We start from the raw sequence: 17,500 nt of genomic DNA on the forward strand, positions 1-17,500 counted from the left end.
GGGAAGAGAATAGAGGAACGACGGAACAGCAAGGAGAGAGGCTGGGTGGGTGGGGGGGTGGGTGGTGGGTGGTGGTGGGTGGGGGGGATAGAGGTGACCACAGTAATATCTACAACCCAGCTATTGGTTGCAGTTTGGGCGTTTATAGTAGCTGTGCTCGTCTCAGTTCTGTTAAAGAGGAAGGTTCCATTTCTGCTACATCGAGTGCTCTTCTGATGCCTCACACCACCGCCTTCCGTGTCCTAGAAGTCCCTTAACCCCCCCTTACCCTCCCTTTTTTAGGACATGGGAGATACATTTCGTAAAGAAAGAAGAAAGAGGTCTTGGATATTGACATACTGCTATATATCACATCGTTTATCTTGTTCCCTCTGACTCTTGTGGTGTTTCCGTCGACCTCTGTGCGTGTCTAGGATGTCCCTCGTCGCTTCTGGACACGCGGAGACACATTTCCTCATAAAACAGGGTGAAGAGGTGGTCCCTTGTCGCTCTTATATTTGGATGTATAAACACGTATAACTCCCTCTTCTGGCATGGAGGTCTCTCTCTCTCTCCTCCTCTCTTCCTCCGTATAGAGATTATACTACTTTTGCTTCTGGACAGACACACACACACACACACAGAGGTAAGGAGTGCCTCAGGGTGCCAGACTCTCCCTCTTCCTGCCTGTTCCCAGGACGTGCAAGGAGCCATTCCTTCCTTGAGGAAATGAATACCGGTGACACCTACCTCACGGCTGGTGGACGCGATAGGACACATGTCCCGTAAAGAAATGATGTTTACAGCATAATGGAAGAAAGAGTGGGAGAGAGAAAGAGACACAAGGATAGACAGACAAAGTGAGAAGGAGAAGGAGAGAGTGAAAGTCTGCTATTAGTCTTTCATAAATGATGAATATGTGTGTGTGTGTGTGTGTGTGTGTGTGTGTGTGTGTGTGTGTGTGTGTGTGTGTGCGCCTCTTAGGCTGTAGAAACATTAAGGTATTTTTCATCATTATCTGAGCTTCCCTGACCCTCGATTACCCAAGTAGACTGAGGGTCTTAGGACAAACAACCCTCCAGACAAAACACAATAGGGCAGATCTCAAGTAAACATTCACAATACTAAAATGGATGGAAAACGTGAACCCTGGGCCATATTGTCACGCACCACCAACACCAGAGGACATAAGCTGGCCAAGTTATCAAGCAGAACGAACGTAAGGAAATTCTTCTTCACACAGAGGCTCGTAGACCTATGGAACAGTCTGGCCTCCTTCCCTCGAGGTGGCCACATCTACTGGGTGGCAGTTAGGTAAATTAGTTCAAAGTGCCTCCGGTAACTCTATCTTACCTGGAGGAACTTACCTGGACCATCTAACTTACCTGGAGAAACTTACCTGCACGAACTTTATCCCAAAAACTTAACTGGAATAACCTAGTTGAAGAAACTTAGCTGGGAAAACCCAACCTAAACTAACCTAACCTCACCTAACCTAACTTACCTGGATCAACTTGACCTAAAAGAACTTAACTGGAATAACTTAAACTTAGCTGGGAAAACAAAACCTAACACACCTACTTGCCATTCTTCTAGCAGTGGAAATGGAGGGGAAACTCACCTTGGGAAACTCACCTGGGGAAACTCACCTGGGGAACTCACCTGGGGAACTCTCCTGGGGAAAATCACCTGGGGACACTCACCTAGGGAATCTCACCTGGGGAACTCACCTGGGGAACTTACCTGGGGAAAATCACCTGGGGACACTCACCTAGGGAATCTCACCTGGGGAACTCACCTGGGGAACTTACTTGGGGAAACTCACCTGGAGAACTCACCTGGGGAACTCACCTGCGGAACTCACCTGGGGAAACTCACCTGGGACAGTAACTAAACTTCATCTAACACACGTTCTTTGCCTTTGTTCCACAGTGCCGCCGGTGATCGTGGATGAACTGAGCAGCGGGTCGAGCGTGGTGGTGCAGGAGAACGGCAACGTCACCCTTACCTGCCACGCTGAAGGTAACCCTGAACCTAAGATCTCTTGGGTGAGGGAAGACCAGAGGCACATTACCCTCAGCAAAAGACGCAAAGGTGGGTGGCTCTCTCTCTCTCTCTCTCTCTCTTTATCTGTATGTAATTATATAATCATAATTAGGTATCATACTTTTATATAATTATTTGTACTTGGTTCTAATACATTATAATTACTAGTTATACTTTTATGTTGGGGTTACGTTATGTTACGTTGTGACACAAGAATGTTAATGACTTACAGGTGAATTAACCTAACTTAACTTAGACTAACTTAACCTAACTTAACTTAGCCTAATTTAACTTAACCTAACCTAATCCAACTTAACCTATGTTAATTTAAATGAGTCTAACAGACAGACAGACAGACAGACAGACAAACAAGCACAAACACAGGAATACATAGACAGGTAGACAGCCAGCAAGAGACAGACAGACAGACAGACATAGAGATATCTCACCACTTATCTCTCTATCTCTCAACAGTCAGTAAGCTGGAAGAGTCAACACTTGGCCTGAGTAAAATCGAGAAGTGGGCTTATCTCTGTATTGCCTCCAACGGTCCTCCGTCTCCAAGCGCATAGAACTCAAAGTCCAGTGTGAGTATTATGGGATTGTCGCACTCTATGGATTTTTTTTACGGGGGAAGAAAATGTTTATTGTTATTGTTATTGTTTTGTTGTTATTAATATTATGTTATTAGTAGTGTTATTAGTGTAGTTGTTGTTGTTGTTGTTGTAAGATGGGGATTAATTTTTAGTGTGTTGAATGCTTATCTCTCTCTCTCTCTCTCTCTCTCTCTCTGTTAAAGTCCATCCATTAATTACAAGGCAAAGGCTTCATCAATAACCATCAATAACCAGGTGAACAATTAACCTATTGTTATTTACGAGTCTACCTGTATATAGGGTGTTACTAGTGGGTTATTTAAATAGGTAAGTCATAAATGGGTCAGGAGGTGTTAGTGTTAATATTAACCTAATTAGTGATTGAACCAGGTAAGAAATGGGATTGTATTTTGGTATGTTGTTATTAACCTCTGAAATATTAACATAACAGGTGAAATAACCAGGTAAGACGCTAATTGTACTTATATATGTGGAGGGTGTCAGTGGGTGTAGGGGTGTGTAGTGGGTGTAGGGGGTGTTATGGGGGGTGTAGGGGTGTAAGGGTAGCATGGAGGGGTGTAGGGGTGTAGGGGTGTTATGGAGGGGTGTAGGGGGTGTAGGGGGTGTTACGGAGGGTGTAGGGGTGTAGGGGTGATGGAGGGGTGTAGGGGTGTTACGGAGGGTGTAGGGGTAGGGGGAAGGGTGTTGCGTACCTGGAGGATGTTGAATATGTGTTCTGCCTTATTGTGTAAGATGGGGGGAGGGAGATAAAATACACATACACTCAGACACACTCAAACACACTCAAACGCACTCAAATGCACTCAAATACACTCAAACACACTCAAACACACTTAAATACACTCAAACACACCCACATTTACTCAAACACACACATACAGTTACAGTACACACACACACACACACACACGCGCACTAGCAACAGGCAGACTCAGGTAAAATATGACATTCTTTTGGGTGTATAGATCTGGGGAGGAAAATAAGAATCAGGTCGTTTATTTCCTCCTGACGGTGAAAAAGGCTGCTGTAGAACCCCGCGGGACGTCAGCTAAAGATTTCTATGATCTTTTGACAACAGCGACCATTGTGTGTGAGAACCTGTGTGTTAAGTTAGGGAGTATTAAATGCCAGCAAACCATGTGACTTTGCTTATATGTATGCTAAGGTAACTCTGTAGTCTGCTCTCATCCACATATACATATACACATACATGCATTTATACATACATACATCCATACATATATACACACATATACGTATTCTCATATGCTAAGGAAACTCTGAGGCGTGAACAGGTTGTCTTTCAGGTTAGTTTATACAAAGGACACAGTGACGTACAGTTGGCCACGGGTATAGTGTCCCAGCCTTACCGACAAGTGGCCAACTATGTATTTTTTTTCTGCATTATATCTACTCGAGGTTTGTGCTTAGGTTTCGACGTGGCCACTTGTTCGGAATGGCCAGCGAGGATTGGGACACTATACCCTGTAGTCAAGTGTATGTGGCCACAGTATGGATTTTAATAAGCTGTCATATTAACACTCATTCTGGTGGTGAAAAAGGAATCTTATATGTCATTTAGGGGTGGGGGAGGAGTGAGGGAGGGGTGAGAGAGTGGAAGTGTGAGGGAGAAGCAAGTGTGTGTGTGTGTGTGGTGTGTGTGTGTTTGTGTGCGTGTTTTACTAGTTGTCAAGGCGTTGTGGTTTATTAAATTCTTCCACATCTTCGTGAAATTTCCCTGAATAAGAAGTGACTTGAAAAGATACATAAATAAGGTCGGAAAAATCGTCAAATGAAGGATTTTTTCCACCTGACAAAGTTTCAATCAACACCTGTAATTAGTACACAGGTGAGGTATAATTGAGGTGTTCATTTTAAGTAAGAGGGAGAGAGAGGGAGGGAGAGAGAGAGAGGGAGGGGGCTGGGAAGAGGAGAGTGTGAGAGAAATTGAAACAGGGTAAGAGAGGGGGAGATAAAGAGAGATAGAGAGAGTAAGAGGGTAAGAGAAGAAATGTGGGGGACAGTGAGGGAGAAGAACAGAGAAACAGACAGAGAGTGACAGAGACAGAGAAACAGACAGAGTGACAGAGAGAGACAGAGAAACAGACAGAGAGTGACAGAGAGAGACAGAGAAACAGACAGACAGAGACAGAAAGTAAGCAAAGGAGAATAAAATAAAGTGATAAATGACATACTAGAGAGTTAGAAAACACAGAACGGTGTCGGAGTTGACGGGAAATCGGAGACGGTAACACGACCCTGATCAAGTGACTCGCTGAATGTCAACAAAGCAGCCGCCAGCCAACACCAGTGTGTGTGTACCCAGATACACAAACTTCCTCCTCCCTCTTTCTCCTCCTCCAACCCCTATCCCCTCCCCCACCACCTGCCCCTCCCCACCCACCCCTGTCCCATCACCCCCTGCCCCTCCCCACCACCCCTGCCCATCCCCCTGCCCCTGCCCCTCCCACCACCCCCTTCCCCTCCTCTCACCCTTCCTCCCCACCACCCCCTGCCCTCCCCCACCACCCCCTGCCCCTCCCCACCACCCCTGCCTTTCCCCACCACCCCTGCCCTCCCCACCACCCCTGCCCTCCCCACCACCCCTGCCCCTCCCCACCACCCCCCTGCCCCTCCCCACCACCACCACTTGCCCCTCCCACCACCCCTGCCCCTCCCCCACCATGACCCTCCCAACCACCACTTGACCCTCCCCCACCACCCCTGACCCTCCCACCACCTGCCTCCCCACCACCCCTGCCCCTCCCCACCACCCCTGCCCCTCCCCCACCACCCCCTGCCCCTCCCACCACCCCTGCCCCTCCCCAACACCACCTGCCCTCCCCACCACCCCCTGCCCCTCCCCACCACCACTTGCCCCTCCCAACCACCATGACCCTCCCCACCACCACTTGACCCTCCCCACCACCCCTGCCCCTCCCCACCACCATGCCCTCCCAACCACCATGACCCTCCCCACCACCACTTGACCCCTCCCCACCACCCTTGACCCTCCCCACCACCCCCTGCCCCCCACCACCCCTGCCCCTCCCCACCACCCCTGCCCTCCCCACCACCCCCCTGCCCCTCCCCCACCACCACCTGCCCCTCCCCACCACCCCTGCCCCTCCCCACCACCACTTGCCCCTCCCACCACCCATGACCCTCCCCACCACCCTTGACCCTCCCACCACCCCCTACCCTCCCCCACCACCCCTGCCCTCCCACCACCCCTGCCCCTCCCCTTCCGATCCCAGGGGAGAGTGGGGTTCATGTCAACATCTGCAGACACAAAAGATGATAACTTGTGTAACTCCCCAGCCACTCCCGTTTACTCCCAACCCCTCCCGTCTCTTCCCCAGCTTCTCCCGTCTCCTCCCAACCCCCACCCTCTCCCCACCCTCATTCCCAACTCTTCCCACCCTCTACCCCAGCTCACCCCTCTCTCTCCCCAGCTCACCCCTCTCTCTCTCCCCAGCTCCCTCTCTCTCTCTCCCAGCTCACCCCACTCTCTCTCCCAGCTCACCCTCCTCTCTCTCCCAGCTCACCCCCCTCTCTCCCCAGCTCACCCCTCTCTCTCCCAGCTCACCCCTCTCTCTCCCCAGCCACCCCCCCTCCCCAGCTCACCCTCTCTCCCCAGCTCACCCCTCTCTCTCTCTCCCCAGCTCACCCCTCTCTCTCTCCCCAGCTCACCCCCTCTCTCCCCAGCTCACCTCTCTCCCCAGCTCACCCTCTCTCTACAGCTCACCCCCTCCCTCCCCAGCTCCCCCCCTCTCTCCTCTCCCCAGCTCACCCTCTCTCTCTCCCCAGCTCACCCCTCTCCCCAGCTGCCCTCTCTCTCCCAGCCACCCCTCTTCCCCCAGCTCACCTCTCTCTCTCCCCAGCTCACCCCTCTCTCTCTCCCCAATCACCCCTCTCTCTCTCCAGCTCACCCCTCTCTCCCCCCAGCTCACCCTCTCTCCCCAGCTCACCCCTCTCTCCCCAGCTCACCCCTCTCTCTCCCCAGCTCACCCCTCTCTCCCCCCAGCTCACCCCTCTCTCTCTCACCAGCTCACCCCTCTCTCTCCCCAGCTCACCCCTCTCTCCCCAGCTCACCCCTCTCTCTCTCCCCAGCTCACCCCTCTCTCCCCAGCTCACCTCTCTCCCCAGCTCACCCCTCTCTCCCCCAGCTCCACCCCTCTCTCCCCAGCTCACCTCTCTCCCCAGCTCACCCCTCTCTCTCTCCCAGCTCACCCCTCTCTCCCCAGCTCACCCCTCTCTCCCCAGCTCACCCCCTCTCTCCCCCCAGCTCACCCCTCTCTCCCCAGCTCACCTCTCTCCCCAGCTCCCCTCTCTCTCCCCAGCTCACCCTCTCTCTCCCACACCTCTCTCTCTCTCCCCAGCTCACCCCTCTCTCTCTCCCCAGCTCACCTCTCTCTCTCCCCAGCTCACCCCTCTCTCTCTCACCAGCTCACCCCTCTCTCCCCAGCTCACCCTCTCTCTCTCCCCAGCTCACCCCCTCTCCCCAGCTCCCCTCTCTCCCCCCAGCTCACCCCTCTCTCCCCCAGCTCACCCCTCTCTCCCCCAGCTCACCCCTCTCTCCCCAGCTCACCCCTCTCTCCCTCACCCTCTCTCCCCAGCTCACCCCTCTCTCCCCCAGCTCACCTCTCTCTCTCCCCAGCTCACCTCTTCCCCCCAGCTCACCCCTCTCTCTCTCACCAGCTCACCCCTCTCTCCCCCAGCTCACCCCTCTCTCTCTCACCAGCTCACCCCTCTCTCCCCCCCAGCTCACCCCTCTCCCCAGCTCACCCTCTCTCCCCCAGCTCACCCCTCTCTCTCTCACCAGCTCACCCCTCTCTCCCCCCAGCTCACCCTCTCTCTCCCCAGCTCACCCCTCTCTCCCCCTGCTCCCCAACCCCTCCACCAGTCCTGTGTTATGGCCTACAATACTAGAGTTTACGCCTATTTTACGTCAGGCAGAGGCTATATGAGAGAGAGAGAGAGAGAGAGAGAGAAGAGAGAGAGAGAGAGAGAGAGAGAGAGAATATCAAGAACAGGGAAAAAGTATAAAGAAGTGTAAATATTGTTGATTGCTGAGAGGGAGGGAGGAGAAAGAAGAGAGAGAGAGAGAGAGAGAGAGAGAAAGGTGGGGTAAAGATAGATCAGAGAGATAGAGATAGAGAAAGAGTGGATGGGATAGAACTGTGGAATTGAGTGTTATAGATATTGATGATCACAGTAAATAATAATAATAATAATAATAATAATAATAATAATAATAATAATAATAATATATCAACACGCTTACACTTCCTTATCCAGTTCATTTATCTAACAATAGCGACATAAACACATCGTTTTACTTGCTACTAAACACCAAAGCCCCACTCAGAAAACAAATGACGATCACACAACAACACACAGTGGTATTCATTCCTTTATAGAGAGAGTGAATCAAGTATCTACCACACCTCAACATACAATAGCATCCGATCCTATATTAAGAATGATCTAAGTATATATAAAACACTTCTACACAATAGTGGTATCCGATCCTATATATTGAGTGAGTAAGATGCTCTCACTCCACCACCAGAAGAGGATCGTGTCGTCGTCTTAACGTCGTCTATTGAAAGTCTTGCTTCATACACATAATATTCATACAGATATTTAAGTGGATTTCCTTTTTTTTTTTTTTCTCGAATGAATTTTTATCCTCAGCGTCTATAGAAAGGATCTCTTTTTTCTCTCTTATTGAAAGTTCTCACTATACAGGTCGTAGGAGGCGTGATATTACCATCAAATTTATACAAGCTGTCCACTGGGATCGGCTTTGGACCTGATAATCGCCGCTTTTATAAGAACTCCACAAAAGCCGTATCTATCTACCCAATGGTATAATATATAACACTTTCTTATATATTAATAGAGTATATATGTGCTGGAATATATATTTTTTGTTATATACGTAGAGAATAAAGTTTGTGAAATAAAGGTTCTGTTTGTGGAAAATGCGTTAAGGGAAAGCGAGGCGCTGAATGGTGGCAGCGGTGTGTGTAGCGGCCAGGTCGACTTGTTATTGTTATTGTCTGTAATGACGTCGCCAGCCACCGGTTATTTTGTTGTAGTTGTGGTGCTGTTAGTGGCGGTCATCGTCCCTGGTTGAGATGTGGTTGTGGTTGTTGGGGAGTTGTGGTTGTTGTACTTTTTTGTAGGTGTTTGTGTTGTAATTGTGGTGATATTAGTAGAGTAGTTATCCCCTTTTGGCATTATGATGTAGGGTTGTAGTTATGATTACAGCTTCGTAGTTATGATTGCAGGGTTGTAGTTATGATTACAGCTTCGTAGTTATGATTGTAGGGTGGTAGTTATGATTACAGCTTCGTAGTTATGATTGCAGGGTTGTAGTTATGATTACAGCGTCGTAGTTATGATTGTAGGGTGGTAGTTATGATTGTAAGGTTGTAGTTATGATTACAGTATTTTAAGTGTGTAACCCAAAGTAAAGAAAACGATAAAATTGCATCGGGGAAACTCTTGTAAAATTAGTTAATTCTCAACCTCAGCTTCTTTCCCTTATCTTGTCCCGGATTTTCCTTTAAATAATTAATATTTGTTGAATGAACCCAGAGGCAAAGTGGTCCCGAAGCATTGTGTTCTGTATAATTAATCTGTCAAGGGGAAATAAAAACCTAAAATCTTATGGGAAAATAATAATTATGTTTTTTTTTTCCTTCTGGCTAGTTTTAATCTCTATGGCTTTGAGATTTTAGTTGACAAAGAGACGGAAAAGTGGAGAGACAGAGAGGGAGATATATGTGACATATTAAGAGACAGAAGGATGTGAATCTTAAGGGAGATAGAGACAGATGGGGGATGTAGAGAACGGACAGGAACATGAAAAAAAGACGGAATTAATTATACGGAAACAGAGGAGTATAAACGGTGACAGACAGATAGACAGATTGAAGCAAAAAGACAGAGAGGCAGAAACACACACACACACACACACACACACACACATGTCTTGCTGATGAAAAGGATGGGAGAAGGAATGAAGGAAGGTGTCGTATTTGTGGAGGGAGAGAAGGAGGAAGGGTGGAGGGAGGAGGATCATACTCGTACTGGTGGAGGGGAGAGAAGGAGGGAGAAGAGGAGGGGGGGTAGGGGAGAAGGGAGGATAGGGAAGAGGGGGTCGTACTGGTGGATGGAGAGGAGGAGGAAGAGTGGGAGGGTCGTACTGGTGGATGGAGAGAATGTGGGAAGGGTCGTGCTGCTGAATGGGGGAGAGTAAGGAGGAGGTCGTACTGGAAGAAGGAAGAGGGAGGAAGGGTCGTACTGGTGGAAGGAAGGAAGGAGGAAGGGGTCGTATTCGTGTGGAATGAGGGAGGAGGGAGGGTGTACTAGTGGGGAGGGAGGAGGGAGAAAGGAAGGAGGAAGGGGTCGTACTAGTGGAAGGACGAGAGAGAGGGGTCGTACTGGTGGGAAGAGGGAGGGGAGGGTCTACTGGTGGAGGGAGGGAGGAGGTCGTACTGGTGGAGGGAGGAGAGGTCGAACCAGGGTGATAATGAACCAATATAACTGTATAATAATCAAGGCTTCGACTATCCCGCCATTATCAAAGTTACCGAGGAGACACCAAGCCTCCCTCCCTCCCCTCCCTCCCTCAACCTCCCTCCCTCCCTCCCTCCCTCCTCCCTCTCCCTACCTCCCTCCCTCTCCCTACCTCCCTCCCCCCTCTCCCTACCTCCTCCCTCCTCCCTACCTACCTCCCTCCCTCCCTACCCTCCCTCCCCCTCTCCCTCCACCTCCCTCCCTCCCTCAACCCCTCCCTCCCTCCCTCCCTCCCTCCCTCCCCTAGCAAGTAGTTCCCTTCATCCCGGACATAATTTACATTACTTGACCACCTCCTCGACCTCGTGGAGTTGACCTGTCACACACACACACACACACACACACACACACACACACACACACACACACACATACCAGGTACAGTGTGGTGTTCAGAAAAAACACCTGTGTGTGTGTGTGTGTGTGTGTGTGTGTGTGTGTGTGTGTCTATTGTGTACAACTTTGCGTCATGAATCACCGTCTTCAGGAGTGGTGTCATGTAGGTGTGGCTCAGGTAGACAGTCTAGTGATTACAGGTGTAGATATATAATGAGGATCACCTGAAGATTCGTCCCCCAGTACTGATGACGTAACTCCTACACTGATGACGTAACTCCTACACTGATAACCTAACTCCTACACTGATGACGTAACTCCTACACTGATGACGTAACTCCTACACTGATGACGTAACTCCTACACTGATGACGTAACTCCTACACTGATGACGTAACTCCTACACTGATGACGTAACTCCTACACTGATGACGTAACTCCTAATCTGATGACCTAACTCCTATATATTTCCAAATTATCGTAAATACTATTCATAAGATGGACGAAAATAAAAAATTTACAATTTCTTATATATTTTGACAAGAACGTTAAAATATCCCTAATTGGCGGGCTGGGTTCTGGTGTGACCTCTTAACGACCATCTGAGGCGGTGAACGTGACGTCATATACAACAGTCAGTCTGGTCGATAATGGTAGACTCTGTAACAGTCAGTCTGGTCGATAATGGTGGACTCTGTAACAGTCAGTCTGGTCGATAATGTAGAATCTGCAAGATCCAGTGGTCGATAATGGTAGACTCTGTAACAGCCAGTCTGGTCGATAATGGTGAAGACTCTGTAACAGTCAGTCTGGTCGATAATGGTAGACTCTGTAACGGTCAGTCTGGTCGATAATGGTGACACAGTCCTACAGTCAGTCTGGTCGATAATGGTAGACTCAGTAACAGTCAGTCTGGGAGATAATGTAGACTCAGTAATCGGGTAGATAATGGTAGACACAGTAACAGTCAGTCTGGTAGATAATGGTAGACACAGTGACAGTCTGGTAGATAATGGTAGACACAGTAACAGTCTGGTAGATAATGGTAGACTCAGTAACAGTCAGTCTGGTCGATAATGTTAGACTCAGTAACAGTCAGTCTGGTAGATAATGGTGAACCAGTAACAGTCTGGTAGATAATGGTAGACTCAGTAGTCTGGTAGATAATGGTAGACACAGCAACAGTCTGTAGATAATGATGGTAGACTCAGTAACAGTCTGGTAGATAATGGCTAGACACAGTAACAGTCTGGTAGATAATGTTAGACACAGTAACAGTCATCTGGTGAGACTGAATGAACACTGTAACAGTCTGGTAGATAATGGTAGACTCAGTAACAGTCTGGTAGATAATGGTAGACACAAGTAAAAATCAGTCTGGTAGACAATGGTAGAACACTGTAACAGTCTGGTAGATAATGGTAGACTCAGTAACAGTCTGGTAGATAATGGTAGACTCAGTAACAGTCAGTCTGGCGATAATGTTAGACTCAGTAACAGTCATTCTGGTCGATATTAGACTCAGTAACAGTCAGTCTGGTAGATAATGGTAGACACAGTAACAGTCAGTCGGTCGATAATGGTAGATACAGTAATCAGTCTGGTAGATAATGGTAGACTCAGTAACAGTCAGTCTGGTAGATAATGGTAGACACAGTAACAGTCAGTCTGGTAGATAATGGTAGACTCAGTAACAGTCAGTCTGGTAGATAATGGTAGATTCAGTAACAGTCAGTCTGGTAGATAATGGTATACAGTAACAGTCAGTCTGGTAGATAATGGTAGACCAGTAACAGCCAGTCTGGTAGATAATGGTAGACTCCAGTAACAGTCGTCTGGTAGATAATGGTAGACAGAGTAACAGTCTGGTAGATAATGGTAGACTCAGTAACAAGTCGTCTGGTCGATAATGGTAAACACAATGTAACAGTCTGGTAGATAATGGTAGACACAGTAACAGTTTGTGAATATAATGGTAGACTCAGTAACAGTCAGTCTGGTGACAATGGTACAGTAAAGTCCAGTCTGGTAGATAATGGTGAACAGAAACAGTAACAGTCTGGTAGATAATGGTAGACACAGTAACAGTCTGGTAGATAATGTAGACTCAGTAACAGTCAGTCTGGTCGATAATGGTACACAGTAACGATCGTCTGGTAGATAATGGTAGACACAGTAGTCGTCTGGTCGATAATGGTGAACAGTAACAGTCAGTCTGGTAGAATGATAGACTCAGTAACAGTCAGTCTGGTCGATAATGGTAGACACAGTAACAGTCAGTCTGGTAGATAATGGTAGACTCAGTAACAGCTCAGTCGGTCGATAATGGTAGACTCTTAACGTCTGGTAGAATGGTAACACAGTAACAGTCTGGTGATAATGTAGACACAGTAACAGTCAGTCTGGTAGATAATGGTAGACTCAGTAACAGTCAGTCTGGTCGATAATGGTAGACTCAGTAACAGTCTGGTAGATAATGGTAGACTCAGTAACAGTCTGGTAGATAATGGTAGACACAGTAACAGTCTGGTAGATAATGGTAGACTCAGTAACAGTCAATCTAACACACACACACACACAGTCACAACACAGTTAATTTTCTCCACCTAGACCATGACAGTCATATCCCCCACCTCTTTAACTTACCTGAACGTTAATTAATTACTTTCGTTTACCTGTAGGGGAACAAAAATACCTGTAATATCATCAAACATTTTACACACCTGGTAACAATTACTAATTACCAAGTACATAACATTTGATAAACATTGTGTTGAACTACGAGTAAAAATACATGTTTATATTTTACTTTGTGTTGATGTTATCTACGTGTGTGTGTGTGTGTGTGTGTGTGTGTGTGTGTGTGTGTGTGTGTGTGTGTGTGTGTGTGTGTGTGTATATTAGGTCAGTATAGATCAAGGAGGAGATCAGTATAGGTCAAGGAAGAGGTCAGTATAGGTCAAGGAAGAGGTCAGTATAGGCTAAGGTCAATATAGGTCAAGGAAGATGTCAGTATAGGTCAAGGAGGAGGTCATTATAGGTCAAGGAGGTCATAGGTCAAGGAGAAGGTCAATATAGGTCAAGGAGGAGGTCCATACGTCAAGGAGGAGATCAGTATAGGTCAAGGAAGAGGTCAGTATAGGTCAAGGAAGAGGTCAGTATAGGCTAAGGTCAATATAGGTCAAGGAAGATGTCAGTATAGGTCAAGGAGGAGGTCATTATAGGTCAAGGAGGTCAGTTAGGTCAAGGAGAAGGTCAATATAGGTCAAGGAGGAGGTCCATATACGTCAAGGAGGAGGTCCGTAAAGGTCAAGGAGGTCAACATAGGTCAAGGATGAGGCAAGTATAGGTCAAGGAGGTCAGTTAGGTCAAGGAGAAGGTCAGTATAGGTCAAGGATGAGGTCAATATAGGTCAAGGAGGTCAACATAGGTCAAGGAGGAGGTCAGTATAACTCAAGGATCAGGTCAATATAGGTCGAGCAGGAGGTCAGTATATGTCAAGGAGGAGGTCAGTATAGGTCAAGGAGGTCAGTATAAGTCAAGGAGGAGGTCAGCTTATATCAAGGAGGAGGTCAACATAGGTCAGGGAGAAAGTCAGAATAGGTTAAGGAAGAGGTCAGTATAGGTCAAGGAAGAGGTCAGTATAGGTCAAGGAGGAGGTCAGTATAAGCTAAGAAGGTCAGTATAGGTCAAGGATGAGGTCAGTATAGGTCAAGGAGGTTCGTATAAGTCAAGGAGGAGGTCAGCTTAGATCAAGGAGGATTTCAACATAGGTCAGGGATAAAGTCAGTATAGGTCAAGGAAGAGGTCAGTATAGGTCAAGGAAGAGGTCAGTATAGGTCAAGGAGGAGGTCAGTATAAGTTAAGAAGGTCAGTATAGGTCAAGGAGGAGGTCACCAGCCGCTCACTCGACCTTTAAAATGAGTCGTGTGTAAATAATGCTGTGACATTTTCCTTCTTCATGAGACTAAATAAACAAACTATTATACTGTTCCAGGACTTAAGTTTATAGTCAGGGGTCATACCTCTCTCTCTCTCTCTCTCTCTCTCTCTCTCTCTCTCTCTCTTGCCAACTCACTACCATCTCTATCACTCCCACTCAACACCATATCCCTCTCTCTCCTTCACTCTCATTCACCACCACATCACTCTCACCCACTCCCCCTCATCACCATCTCCCTTACTTCCTCTCACTCACCATCTCCCCCACTCACCACCATCTCCCACTCACCCACCCCACTCACCACCTCCCCCACTCACCACCTCCCCCACTCACCACCTCCCTAACTTCCTCTCACCACATCGTTCTCTCTCTCTCTCACAGTCTCTCCCATCGTACTGCTCCCCAACCAGCTCATGTCGGCGCCCCTAGGATCCTCCGTGTGGCTGGAGTGTAAGACGGAGGCCTACCCGAGGGCGGTGACCTTCTGGAAACACAACTACACGATGGTCATGTCCACCAACAAGTACAAACTGGAGGAATTCCACCACGATGACTACACGACGACTGTCAAGCTCAACATCAAACAGGTAAATGGTGTGTGTGTGTGTGTGTGTGTGTGTGTGTGTGTGTGTGTGTGTGTGTGTGTGTGTGTGTGTGTGTGGAGAGGCTACTAAGGCGAAACCCAACAAACTGGACTATCGGTAGTCCATTGCAACTCTCCCTCTCCCCAGTCGTTGCAACACTTGCACCACTGGATCAGAAAAAGGGAGAGCCAAGATGTGTGATTGCAGCCTGCGTTCCTGCCTCACCACATAAATCAACTCACGCCCAGCCATCATCCAGCTCATCATACCTCTCTTCATCAAAACCCCTATACCCCCAAAGCTGATACATTCCGCAAGAAGAGGGTAGCGGCCCAGCGGAAACTTCGCAATCTTAAGAACGACTGGTTTAAAAATAAAGCATATGCAACACAAAAATTTGCAAATCAGCACAAGATGCGCGCATTTTCATTTCCACTAAAACATTTTATGGGCCAATCACTCGTGGCACAGCCCCTCTCCACTCATCGGACGGAAAGTCCCTAATTAAAGACGACAAAGGTATCCTTCATCGCTGGAGAGAGCACTACCATTCACTACTCAACCAAAATACAGTTGTGGATGTCCTGACTACATAGCAGGTCCCTAAGCATCCAGAGCTGACCCACCTCAGCAATCCTCCATCATTGGATGAGGTAGGTAATCCCATCAAACAGATGAAAAATAACAAAGCCTCAGGGCCTGATGGAATCCCAGCCGAGGTGTATAAAGCAGGACGACCTTTGCTTTCCAGCCGTCTCCACTCTCTGCTGGAGAATATATGGGAGGAGGAGGAAATCCCTCAAGCTCTTAAAGACGCCTCCATCGTCAATATTTATAAGAACAAGGGAGACCGGTCAGACTGTGGCAACTGTCGCCGGATCTCGCTGCTATCCGTAGCTGGCAAGATTATCGCCCGGATCCTCTCAAACAGACTACTACATGAGGCGGAAAACTTCCTACCAGAATCTCATTGTGGCCTTAGACCATCATGTGGCACCACTGACATGATCTTTGCTGCCCGCCAGATACAGGAAACGTGCAGAGAACAGCGTCGTAACCTGTACATGGCTTTCATCGACCTAACCAAGGCCTTTAACTTGGTCATCAGGGAAGCCCTCTGGTGCACCCTCAGCCGTTTTGGCTGCCCACCAAAATTCATCGCCATTGTGAGGCAACTCCACGATGGCATGAACCGCAGTGTCCTGCACAACGGCACCCAGTCTGAGTTCTTCCCTATTCAAACAGGAGTTAAAAAAGGGTGTGTACTGGCACCAACTCTCTTTTCCATTTTCTTGGCTGCCTTCCTTACTAGTGCCAATGCCAATTTAGCTGGCGGGGTGGACATCGAGTACCGGATGAAAGGTCTTTTCAACATAAGATGAGATCCAGGCAGGAACAAAGGTGTCGACAGCTTCCATTACGGAACTTCAATATGCAGACGACCTCACCCTTGTTCCTCACACTGAACATGACCTACAGGAGATCCTGAATACCTACGAAGATGTGTATGCACACTTCGGCCTTGAGGTGAATGTACGTAAGACTCAGATTCTCTTTCAGCCTGCCCCTGGTTCAGACACACCTCCACCATCCATCCAGCTTAACGGTACTACCCTCCAATGTTACCTACTTTCGGTATCTCATTCCACCTGTCCACCACCCCGGACATCGATGAAGAGATTCAGCATCGGATCAGACTCGGAACTGTGCCTTCAGCTGGGGAGAAATTATCTACAGTTAGTACACGATATCGAGCAGTGGTCCTCACCCTGCTATATGGCAGTGAGACATTGGTCACATACAGGAGGCACCTCAGGTACTTGAAAATTTCACCAACGTAGTCCCGTTCCATCCTCCGTGTTCGCTGAAGACAAGAAGAAATGCCAGTATTTTTGCTGACACCAACTGTAGGAGCATCGAGGCCACCATTATCCATGAACAACTACACTTGACTGGCTGTTACCCGCATGGACGAACAGGACTGCCAAGGTAGCTACTTTACAGTCACCTAAAGAATAGTAAACGTAACGCCGGCGGGCAACTGAAAAGGCATAGGATAGTCTTAAGACAAACCTGAAAGTGCCAATCGACCCGACCGCTACAAACCGAGGCAGACATACAACGCCGGAAGACGCTGTCACCGCCTCCCGCACTATATATGTTCACATGTGCAACTCATGTGAACGACTCTGCCGGGCCCCGTACCGGCCTCTTTATTCACCTCAGAACTCACCAACCTAGGTGACATCCCTAATAACTCGTATCATTGCATCATAGCTGGATGATTGTCATACCTGATTCCGAGCATAGTGTGGTGTGAGGTATGGTGAAAAGTGTTGTGATGTGGTATGGTGTGTTGTGTGATGTGGTGTGGGGTATGGTGTGTTACTTGGTATTTGGTA

The 17,500-nt window shown here is 48.1% G+C and overlaps 1 protein-coding gene across 1 annotated transcript in view; it reads left to right on the top strand.

Annotated features, from left to right (window-relative positions):
• Nucleotides 1-17,500, top strand: part of LOC121857989 (lachesin-like) — a 92,852-nt gene that overhangs the window by 45,787 nt on the left and 29,565 nt on the right. The window contains exons 3-6 of the mRNA XM_042354221.1: nt 1,912-2,073; nt 2,500-2,540; nt 2,573-2,612; nt 14,896-15,101. Coding sequence (XP_042210155.1) covers nt 1,912-2,073; nt 2,500-2,540; nt 2,573-2,612; nt 14,896-15,101 — 449 coding nt within the window. The remainder of the gene's footprint in view (nt 1-1,911; nt 2,074-2,499; nt 2,541-2,572; nt 2,613-14,895; nt 15,102-17,500) is intronic.

This window comes from Homarus americanus, unplaced genomic scaffold (assembly GCF_018991925.1).
Source record: "Homarus americanus isolate GMGI-L3 unplaced genomic scaffold, GMGI_Hamer_2.0 scaffold48228, whole genome shotgun sequence".
NCBI classification, from domain to species: Eukaryota; Metazoa; Arthropoda; class Malacostraca; order Decapoda; family Nephropidae; genus Homarus; species Homarus americanus.